Source organism: Vigna umbellata, chromosome 2, assembly GCF_029865625.1.
Source record: "Vigna umbellata cultivar VRB3 chromosome 2, Vumbellata_1.0, whole genome shotgun sequence".
Taxonomy (NCBI): Eukaryota; Viridiplantae; Streptophyta; class Magnoliopsida; order Fabales; family Fabaceae; genus Vigna; species Vigna umbellata.
Window position 1 is genome coordinate 45,490,157 of NC_142166.1, and position 10,573 is coordinate 45,500,729.

Consider the following 10,573-nt stretch of genomic DNA (forward strand, 5'->3'; position numbering starts at 1 on the left):
CACTTAATCTCTTAAACCTTTTGACAAGTATAATGGATTTGATTCCTTTAAAAGTAGAAAAATTGTAAACTAATTTATTTCAAATGCAATTGTGTTGGTCACTCATAGTCTTTAGACAAAAACAGCACACAACAACAACATGAATGAGAGCAAATATGATCAAAAGAAAAACTCTAATCACTCCCATTTTTTTTCAAATCATCAGCCTCTAACAATGCAGAATCTTTTCCTTAATTGATTATATCATGCTTAAAAATGAATAGGGTGATTCTGTAACACAATACTCTGGCCCCCACTTCCAATATAAAAATCTAAATCGAGAAAAAAAAAATGTAATGAGCATCAAGAACGCATAACATTATCAAGCTTCAAGATTTACAATTCTTTGAATCACATCACTTACAGTAATCCATGAGATACAAAACAGAGATGACAGTGAAACACTGTATCATCTCTTTCTTTAACTTTTTGACCAGTGAATAAAATTGATTCATCTGAAAGAAGTAAAATTGTATAGGAGATCGACAAGAGCAGGTGTGAAGAATGAAAATAAACAAGAGAATCGATCCTTGTTGCTGACTAGCGTAATCACTATGGCAAAAACGAAAGCTGTTGGTCAATTCAGTTCTGAGAATCTTCGAAATTAGGAAAAGTGACGCATTTGAAGACCTTGCAGTTAGAACACAAGACATACCCAACCTGAAGTTTTTTTTTCCAAAAAATACAAAAGCAAAGCACAGAGCTTTAATATCTATAATGACATTGACAGGTGAATAACATTGCAAAATAGTGTATGACTCACGGCTTTGCAAGAGGGACATCTTCGATAGATACGTTTGTTTTCGGCTTTGATGTTGGTCTTTTGGCCTTTACAAAAGTCACAGACTAACCAACCTTTTCCATTGCAGGGCTCACACATGATAGCTGCATCTGCATCAACCTTGATCAAGAACAAACATATGAGGTGGATAGCTTTTGAGCTTAATGAATTCAATAATGGCGAAGAAAAGAAGAAGTACGTGTTGTTGGTGAATGGGAGTGCAGTGGAGGGGCTTGATGTGAAGAACACGGTCATGGAGTTTGGTGAGAGAGGGAGTTGAAGGAAAGGAAAGAGAAGGTGCTGCAACTGTAAGGGACATGGTTGCCATTTCCCTGTCCTGTGTGAGAAGTGGATATTGTTCCACATCGTCTATTCTTGATATCTAATTTTTCAACTTTCCATTTCTAACCTTGTTTCTTTCTTAAAATAACATGTCTGTCATTCAGATTGTTATAAAGCTCTCTTCTTCCTTTAGCCACTTGCATCTAAGTTAAAGAATTTATTTGATAAGGTAAATTCACTACTAATTTATTTCACTTATAAGTCATCTAATGAAAAGTGGTCAATAAATACTCTTAAAATATCTTATTTTTAAAAATTTTAACCCTCAATACTTCATCTAACTTATTTAATTTTTTTTATCATCTATATTATTTCTCATTTCAAATTTATATAAAATAATAATTATTAATACTATTTTTAATATGTGCTTGTTTTATATAATTTAAATTAAAAATTTAACATTACAAATTATATTAAGTAATATATCAATACAAAATATTGTATAAACATTACATGAAGAAAAAATTGAAAAAGAAATTAACGTAGTGCTAATTTCAATTGAAAAAAAAACCTTTTCAAAAGTAAATAAAAACTAAATTTGATAAATAATTATTAGATCCACTTATTTAAATAAAATTTTATCTTCAAATACAAAACATATGCAACTTTTAAAAAAATAAGAATGTAAAAAATTATTATTAGAATTTAACTAATAAATAATTAGATAATAGTATATTTTAATCTATAAAACAAATTTCATTCATATAAAAAAATTGTGTAGAATGATGAGTTAAAAAAAATTGTAACAATATTAATGAAAAAACCTTAATTTAAACCAATTAAAAATAGTTTACTCATTATTTTGAAATCTGATTTACATAGATAAAAAATAACTGTCAACTTAAAAAATAAAACAAAAAAACTGAGTACCATTAATTGAAAATTAATCCTAAATTACATTGATAACAAATGATTATCATCCATGATAAAAAGTAATTTATTTAAAAAAAACTATAATGGATATTAACTTAAAAAAGAAAAAACACTTTCAGATTTTTTTTTTCTAACAAAGAAGGGTATCTGAAGGATTGGATTCATGAATATATGATCAAGCACCTTCAGATTATTGTCCGTTCTAGCCAAACTCTCAAGGATTTACTTTTGATACAACTTCAAAGGATCTTTTATCAATGAAGGCATCTTATCTTTAGTACATAAACTCATATTTATGTCTTGTTTCTATTTGATGTGAGACTTTATTTATATCCTAACAATTTTTCTCTCAAACAAAGGACTATGGTTCTTCACCTCTCCTATCGTCGAAGTATTCTTTTTATTCTTGAGTACACCATGAGACTCATGGTCACACCACTGAGCATCTCCTGCTCTCCGCCTCCCATGATTCATCTGACTGTTTGTCACTGTTCGCCTGCTAGGGTTTCACCTTACCTTGGAGGGACGTACTCGTTTGAGCTTGGTCACCAAACTCGAACCATCGACTTTGATACCAATTGTAAAAGAAGAACAATACAAATATATATCTCAATATCCACTTCAAACATTTCTAATGCTCCTTTCTGGGATTTGATAGAAACCTACTCACAACTCTCACTGCATGTGCTATGTCAGGTCTGGTGCAAGTCATAACATACATCAAGCTCCCTACTCCCTACTGTAGAGGCATATGACACTTTAGACATGTAAGATTCTTCTTATCTGTCTGAGGATATTGTCCTTTTGAAAACTTTAAATGAGTTCCCAAATGTGTATTCCTGGTTTTGGTATTTCCAACATTTAATCTACTAAGCAATTTTTCTATATATATTTTTCCTAAATATTCTCATACCAGGATTCACACTTTTATTAATACTTTATTCGACTTATGTTCGGATTTTTATAAAACATAGGTCATGTTGTCACTTTGAACTCTCTTATATTTATTATTGTTTAATTATTTATGCATATTTGATTATTATTTTGAATATATATGACTAATTTGACTTTTGTTATCTAGTTTACTAAAGATAATAAGGATATTATGTTGTCAAAAGGGAAAAAAATAAAAAGGTTAGAAGATTACACATATGTTAAACAAGAATGTTATTTATAATTATTTTTAAAACAAATAAGAAAGTTCTTAAAGTTTATTAATATAGTAAGGGGAGAGAACAATTTATAATTCAAATTATTTTTTCTATTATTTCTCTCCTTAGGTCATTGTCTTCATAACAAAAAAGAGAAAAACGTAAATATCTAAGAAGGTTTTGATGACACCGACAAAAGACAGAACATACAAAAATTGAGAAAAGATTGATCAAGCTTAAATAATGAAGGACCAAGAAATTCAATCACTATTGAAAAGATTCATTATATAAGTAAAAAATTCATTTAGTATATCTACCAAAAGAATTTATATTTTTGTTTAAGTATTCGATTTGAAAATAAAATTACATGAAATTATTTTTCTAAAAATAATCAATTTTTGAATTAGTAATAAGTTATCAAGAGAATGTAATCAATAAGTTAGGTGAGAAATGATGTTCAAAATTTTGAACTAGTAATCCATTGCTGTTAAGTTGTAATATATTACTATAATTATTTACAAGAAGTTTCTAACACTTAAAATTAAAATTTTGAACCAATATGATGAACGGTATAAATGTAATATATTACTATTAATGTGTAATCAATTATCAATGTTCAAATATTTATGAAATCTTACAACTTTTTTGAGAAACTTATGACTCTTCCAAAGAGACATAAAGATTCAAAATTTCATTATAAATGAGTTTTCACTTAAAAAAATATAAGGTTTTCATATTATGAAACTCACAACGGCCAAACACTTACAAAATTATTGAGTATTTTTACCTGTTTTCTTCAACTTGTAATCTACTCTTGAACTTGTGTAATTTATGTGAAAGTTATTTGATTATAATTAAAAGAGATTCTTTCTGTGATAAAAGAAACTCAAACACAAGGAAATGATTCCCAGATATAATTGGATGTTCATTATTTGTAAATGATTTACAAAAGATAGTCAAAATATCAAGTGACTTAGGATTGGGTGTTGAGGACCAAACCAATATAAATTGAATTGACACTTTTTCACTAACTTTTTATATGTTTATTTTTTAAATTACTTGTTAATAATTATATTTCATAATTTATCTTAATACGAAGTTTAACTAAGTTATTTTTTATATATAGAAATTAAATAATAAAATTAGAAAGGTAGAAAATTTTGCTAACTTAATTTATCCCCTCTTAGTTTAACGGAGGCCATTTGTTCATCAGATAAAAATCAATTTTAACTAAAACAACTCTAGTTGATATTAACTTCAAAAAAAGAAAAACAATTTTAACTTCAGTCAATTTGTTTTTCTCTTCTCATCAAATGTGTATCGAAGCATGATAATATTAAATGTCCAGGACGAACAAACCAGCTCTGTTACAAAATAGTTTTTTATAAACAAAATCAGAATTCTAAATAATGGATAAAATTGTATATATAGCATAAAAGTAATTACTGTAATATCTTGTAATACTAGTGATTTACAATTTTAAAATATCTTTTATTGTTAATATAAATGGTTCTGTCTATGAAAAAATAGGCGCAAGAAGGACATAATTTACTACAATCCAACAGAATAAAACACACAAACCCGAAAAAATTAGAATAAAGATGCTTTGGTGTGTCTTATCTAAAGAAAAATTGATAAAGAAAAACATTATTGATTCAGTACAGGTTACTCCTACACTAATGTATATAATGAACAAGAAACTCAAAAAAATAACATGAATAGTTTTCTTTATTTAGTAAAAAAAAGTCAGGTTAATTAAAACAATTAATAATTAAATTAAAATTTGTAATTGTTTTATCAGTGTATCTTTTTCACTTCTCTTATTATTTATTTTTCTTATATTTACTAACTAAATTTTTAGTTTTTCTTATCTAAAGAAATATTCATATAAATTCATAATAGTTTTATTATATAACTGCCATTATGATTTTTTAAATAAAAATTAAAATATTTTATAATTATCTTGATATACTTTATTATAGTTTTTCTTTTAATGAAAATTTACTAATGTTTCTATTATATACTTATACCATTATAAAAATTAATAAAAAAAAATTTAAATAATGTCTGTATATAATTTTTATAACTTTAATAATATTTTTTATTTTAAGAAAAGTGCACAGAAGTATAAGACGTAATATTTTAAGAATTTGAATTTTAATATTCTGATAGGATAAAAATATTGCTTTTATATTTTTAAAAGAAACCTAGGAATTATAGAAAGAACAATCCTGCAATCTCATAGATTTTATATAAAATGTCATTAACTTGCTCTATGCAGTAAAATTTCACATGAGTATGAATGGCAGCATTCCTCTGGATTATATTATTTCCTTTTTACATATTTTAGTATATTTTCCTTTTGAACAAAACAGATAGCAAATTATTAATAACTTTTTTTCTGAATATTAGTAAAAACAATATTATAAAGAGAACGTCAGAGAGTATCTCTGGTATGATTAAGTATTAAAAGGAGGTGCAGAAGTTCCAAGTTTTCCATGATTTCATAATAACTTATTAGGGTTGTTTAAGAGGGGTCAGTGCAGGAGAGGACAGGTGTTACCTCATTTTCATGCAAAGCCGCCACGACATGCAATGCACCCTCCTAACTTGCCGCGTAACCCCTCACCACCTCCTCCTACACTGTTATATACCACTTTCCTTCTCTCAGACTCTACTCTCATCAGCACACTACTATTCTATCTGAATTCAGTTTAATCTTGAAAACACAAAATCATGGCTGACCAACCAAGAACTGCAGGTCCCTACTATGGTTCCTCCCATGGAACCTCCTATGGACCACCCTATGGAAGTACCAATGAGTCCAACACCAGCAGCTACAGCAACTCTATTTCACGTCAAACAGTCAAGTTTATAACTGCTGTTACTATTGGCATCTCACTCTTGCTCTTGGCTGGGTTGATCTTCACAGGTACTGTCATAGGGTTGATAGTTGCAACTCCTCTTCTTGTGATCTTCAGCCCCATCCTTGTCCCAGCAGCTTTTGTGTTGTTTCTAGTTACTTCCGGATTTTTGTTCTCTGGCAGCTGTGGTGTGGCTGCCATTGCTGTTTTGTCTTGGATTTACAACTACGTGTCTGGGAACCAGCCTGCAGGTTCTGACACCCTTGACTATGCAAAAGGGTATCTTGTTGATAAGGCTAGGGATGTGAAGGAGAGGGCAAAAGATTATGGAAGCTATGCTCAGGGTAAAATTCAGGAGGCTACACAGGGAGCTTATTAATCATGCATGCCTATGCATGTTTGTATGAGGCTGAACTGAATGGAGGGAAGGGGTGTCCTTGTGGATGTGCAATGCTTATGTATTATAAGGCTTAATTGAAGGGAGTTATCATCCCCTTGTGAATGTGCATGTTCAAGTTCTACTATATTAATTTGAATTTTGTTTGGAGCGTTCAATGTTGTTCTGCTTTTGTTGTTTTGTTGTTTTGCTGTTTTGCTTTTGTTGTTTTGCTTTTGTATGTCGTATCTTTCCCCTTATTCTAGTTATATTTCCCTTATTTTAGTTCTTCTGCAACTATATAAGTAGTTCCTCCTCTTAAAATGTCGGGGTTGCTTCCTGGTTTAATGTTGTAATTCTTTTTCCTATATTTTGGTTCTTTTTTTAATTTATTGCAAGGCAAACTGTGTTGTAGAAGATATGTAAGATCCAAGTTAGTTTATTCTCAGTTTGAGAAGATGAGAGGGAATAAGGAGATCCAAGTTAGTTTATTCTCAGTTTGAGAAGATGAGAGGGAATAAGGAGATCCAAGTTAGTTTATTCTCAGTTTGAGAAGATGAGATCGAGGCAAAGCTTCTCTTGAATCCATTATTGTTTCCACCACAATGGACTAAATTTAATGGCTCTGAAGACCGATCTTAATGACATATGCAAACTATTAAAAGAGAACAGTTCAGTTAAACTTCTGTAACTTCTATATTTTAAAAGCACTTCAAAATTTAGATTCTTACCGAAATTTATCCTAATTCACCCAACAATACAGTTTATTAGAAAGAAAGGCCTCCCAGCTAACACTCTACTACGAAAATACTAGGGATTAAAAAATCACTTTTTTAACTTAAAAAGTTGAAATATATGTTCTATGTATGTATATATGGACATCTATTTTGGAGAAAGGGTGATAAAATATTTCTATTGAATTCTAGAAGATAATAATGAAACAAAAGATAATAATGAAACAATATAGCATAAACTTGTCATTGTTTGGTTATCAAAATATGATTCGGAAAGGAACTTACAATTATTAAACAGTGAACAGTATGATTCTTAATTGAACCATACAGCTCAGCTCAGTGCACAAAATGCATAATTTTACAAACTGTAAACATCAAGGTTGAAGTGGCTTATCCTTTTCTTCCTTGTAGAAGGCTTCATAAGTCTGCACCCTTGGCTTGGATTCTGGCGATTCCAATTCTTCCATAAAGCTATTGGTCATCTTAACGAAATCATTCATGTGAATTTGTTTCCATTCCTTCCAAATACAAAAATCAGAATTATGAGAGAGGAAAATGGAAAAAATAAAACGAATTTCAGCATAGGGGATGCATGAAAAGGTACTTAATTTGAAATAGAACTGGAAACCAAGAAATTTAACGTTACGACATGTAAAATCTAACGACATTGACACGAACTATGTATATCAGACAAAATGACCATATACTCATTATTCAATGTATATTAAGTTATCATAAAGTGAGTGAGGCCTTTAAGATTTTAAACCTTAAAAGGAATGTTTTTAACTAATATCAAGAAAGCTCTCCCAACAAGTTAATTCCCTCCTTAATCACAAGTCTACAAGATCAAACTTATGCTGCAAACTACAGATGAACCAAAATGCTTGAAGAACTGGACGAACTCCTTTTGTCAATCCTTTAAAACCAATCATAAACATGAGGGAAGCAAGAAGGAAAGCATAAAGAGAGGTGGTCAACTATCTCGCAGTCACCTAACTCTAACTACTATAATGCCATCTGCCTTTAATTTGTATGCACAAAAACAAGTAGCCATAGCTTGATCATCAAGGAAATTGAATTATATGTTGCCAATTACTCATGTTACACAAGGTTTAAGGCATAACATTCTCATATGATCTGGAAATCCTGTCTTCCCCAAGCTACACGGCGGCAAAATTTCTTTTATTTAGTCTTAGAGCGTAATCAAGGTTTTTTAAAAATAAAGTCGCAACTGCAATTGTGGCCACATTGTCAAGATACTTAGGGCCTTCGTGACCATGAAATTGAGGCTACATTGGCTGCATGTGTTTGTACACTCATCAGAGATTGAAACAAAATTGCAACCATGAATATAACTGCAATTTAAAACATTGAATGCAACCACAAGCAGTCAAGGCTCCTCGGTCACAAATAAGCCTCATTAACTAATTTTTCCATAATATAAAGAAAACAGAAGAATAAATTTGTTTGAAATTTAAAGATCATTTCATGCTTTTCTTTTGTCCCCAAAACTTTCTTATATTGATTCTGGGTGGAGGAAATGAGAATAAGAAAGACGGCATGCTCACCTCAAAGTCCCACTCTGAATATAAGTTGGGGTCATTTCTATTGTCCCAAACATATGCGTAAACTTGCATCTTTTCAGACTTGTCCTGTTACAATATATACTATCAATTCTTCTGAGACTAGAAAGCAATCAGTGAGATCATAAGTATATTTTTGAGAAACGTAACGTTTGCATCATTTGTTATAATAATTAGCAATAGGTTAAAGGATTAATAGAAAGTGAAATAAACCAGACTTACCTCCAAGAAAACCTCAACATCAGTTCTAGTATATTCATCATCCTCGAACTCATCTAAAATATGCAGTTCAACTCCCGATAAACCAAGAAGCACCTGATCAAATAAAACAAGAGTAAATTACACCGATAACGAAGTTCCATAAATTAGACGCGATACTTCTTACTTTCTAATTTTTACAATAATTCCTCTTAATTGTATGAAGAAAAAGAAACCATAATGAAATTCTTTAATTATTTGAGAAGCATAACACCGTATACCTGATAAGAGAGACAGCCGTAATCATTTAAAGAAAATGCAGAGGTTATGTACAACCTCAAAAAGACGAAAGATGAAGAAGAAGTAAAAGCAATATAAAAGCAAAGCCAGAATTAAAAAAGTAGTAAATTAGAAACCATCAAACTTAAGTATATACAAAAAAGAAAGAAAGAAGACAAATTCATCTCTTAAATATTCTAATTTGCATTCGGTGTTTGCACACATCATTAACCTACAAATAGAACTTGGGTTTTTTTGGAGGCATAAAAACATTAAACCAAAAAAGGAAAATAAAAAATTGCAGAGACATAAAATAAAAATCACAACAAGAGTTAGGAAAAATGTGAATGGGCATGATTTTGCTTTAGAGAGAGAGAAATAGACGGATGAATAATTAGGAGGGATGTGCAGAAAGAGAGACATACCCTGCCATTAACTTTGTCATTGTGGACGGGGAGAATAGCGGGATAAACGCGACCTTTGATCTTAAATCTGTGACTGCAAATCAAATACCAATTCAAAGAAAGGGGAAAATCATTGGTTATGAAAATGAAAAGTATAAAATGTGATTTGAAGGAGTTGCAGAGAGAGAGAGAGAGAGAGTAACTGGTCGTGAAGGATGGCAGGTGTGGTCGGAGGAAGGCGCTTCAAGAGCGTATGGACAACCTCATCGGCCAGAAGGCTACCATAGACGAAGACGTTGTGCGTATCGCCACCCACGCAATTCACGTTTACGCTCATTTTTTTTTTCTCTTCTTCCTCTTCACTCTCTTCTCTACTACTACTCCCTCTATTATTTCAAAACTATCTTCCCATCTGTATGATTGTTGATAACTGTTTTTTAATATATATATATATATATATATATATATATATATATATATATATATATATATATATATATATATATATATATATTTCACAGCTAATTTTATTTTTATTGATATAATTTATTTATTTTTTAATTTTACAGCTGTTTTTATAATTATTTTTAAAATTATACTTTAATAAATTTAATAATGTTTTTATTTTTTATTATAATAACAGTCGGATACGCTAAACCCACGTGTTTCATAATAATACCAATAGTCTACTGAAGAAAAATTCTCAACACCTGTCTCTAATTTAAAAATCCCAGGCGTACAACTTTTTTCCTCCGGGGAGACGATGATAAAGCGCGGTGAAATTTTCACACCATAGGAAGAAATTCCATTTACAATTTAAAATAATAATATTGTAATTATATTTAATTTATTTCTTAATTTAAAATGTTTAAAACATTATTATATTATTAAAACGGATTGTGAAATAAGTGTATTTTCTTTGAAGGAGTAAAAGGATTATTTACTTTAA

The 10,573-nt window shown here is 30.0% G+C and overlaps 3 protein-coding genes across 3 annotated transcripts; 1 reads left to right on the forward strand and 2 right to left on the reverse strand.

Moving 5' to 3' along the window:
* Positions 1 to 336: 336 nt before the first annotated feature.
* LOC148204100 (uncharacterized) lies at positions 337 to 1,182 on the reverse strand. The gene is made up of 3 exons (XM_088108010.1): positions 1,020 to 1,182; positions 803 to 940; positions 337 to 699 (listed from the first exon to the last, which is right to left on the reverse strand). The coding sequence occupies exons 1-3, from the start codon at positions 1,146 to 1,148 to the stop codon at positions 622 to 624; spliced, it is 345 nt and encodes a 114-aa protein (XP_087964136.1). The 5' UTR covers positions 1,149 to 1,182; the 3' UTR covers positions 337 to 621.
* Positions 1,183 to 5,848: 4,666 nt separating this feature from the next.
* On the forward strand, positions 5,849 to 6,706 carry LOC148204101 (oleosin Ara h 15.0101-like). Its single transcript, XM_088107062.1, has one exon. It carries the CDS (start codon positions 5,923 to 5,925, stop codon positions 6,427 to 6,429), a length of 507 nt encoding a protein of 168 aa, XP_087963188.1. The 5' UTR covers positions 5,849 to 5,922; the 3' UTR covers positions 6,430 to 6,706.
* A 656-nt stretch (positions 6,707 to 7,362) lies between these two features.
* LOC124846566 (AIG2-like protein D) lies at positions 7,363 to 10,047 on the reverse strand. Its single transcript, XM_047323844.2, has 5 exons — positions 9,828 to 10,047; positions 9,646 to 9,718; positions 8,966 to 9,058; positions 8,729 to 8,812; positions 7,363 to 7,678 (listed from the first exon to the last, which is right to left on the reverse strand). The coding sequence occupies exons 1-5, from the start codon at positions 9,959 to 9,961 to the stop codon at positions 7,535 to 7,537; spliced, it is 528 nt and encodes a 175-aa protein (XP_047179800.1). The 5' UTR covers positions 9,962 to 10,047; the 3' UTR covers positions 7,363 to 7,534.
* Positions 10,048 to 10,573: the final 526 nt, after the last annotated feature.

Coding starts and splice junctions, on each gene's coding strand:
- LOC124846566 (XM_047323844.2), bottom strand. CDS start 9,961: ATGAGCGTAAACGTGAATTGCGTGGGTGGCGATACGCACAACGTCTTC. Junction 9,719..9,827: donor CCTGCCATCCTTCACGACCA/GTTACTCTCTCT, acceptor TTTGATTTGCAG/TCACAGATTTAAGATCAAAG. Junction 9,059..9,645: donor ATGACAAAGTTAATGGCAGG/GTATGTCTCTCT, acceptor TTATTTGATCAG/GTGCTTCTTGGTTTATCGGG.
- LOC148204101 (XM_088107062.1), top strand. CDS start 5,923: ATGGCTGACCAACCAAGAACTGCAGGTCCCTACTATGGTTCCTCCCAT.
- LOC148204100 (XM_088108010.1), bottom strand. CDS start 1,148: ATGGCAACCATGTCCCTTACAGTTGCAGCACCTTCTCTTTCCTTTCCT. Junction 941..1,019: donor CTCCCATTCACCAACAACAC/GTACTTCTTCTT, acceptor TTCTTGATCAAG/GTTGATGCAGATGCAGCTAT. Junction 700..802: donor GATGTCCCTCTTGCAAAGCC/GTGAGTCATACA, acceptor AAAAAACTTCAG/GTTGGGTATGTCTTGTGTTC.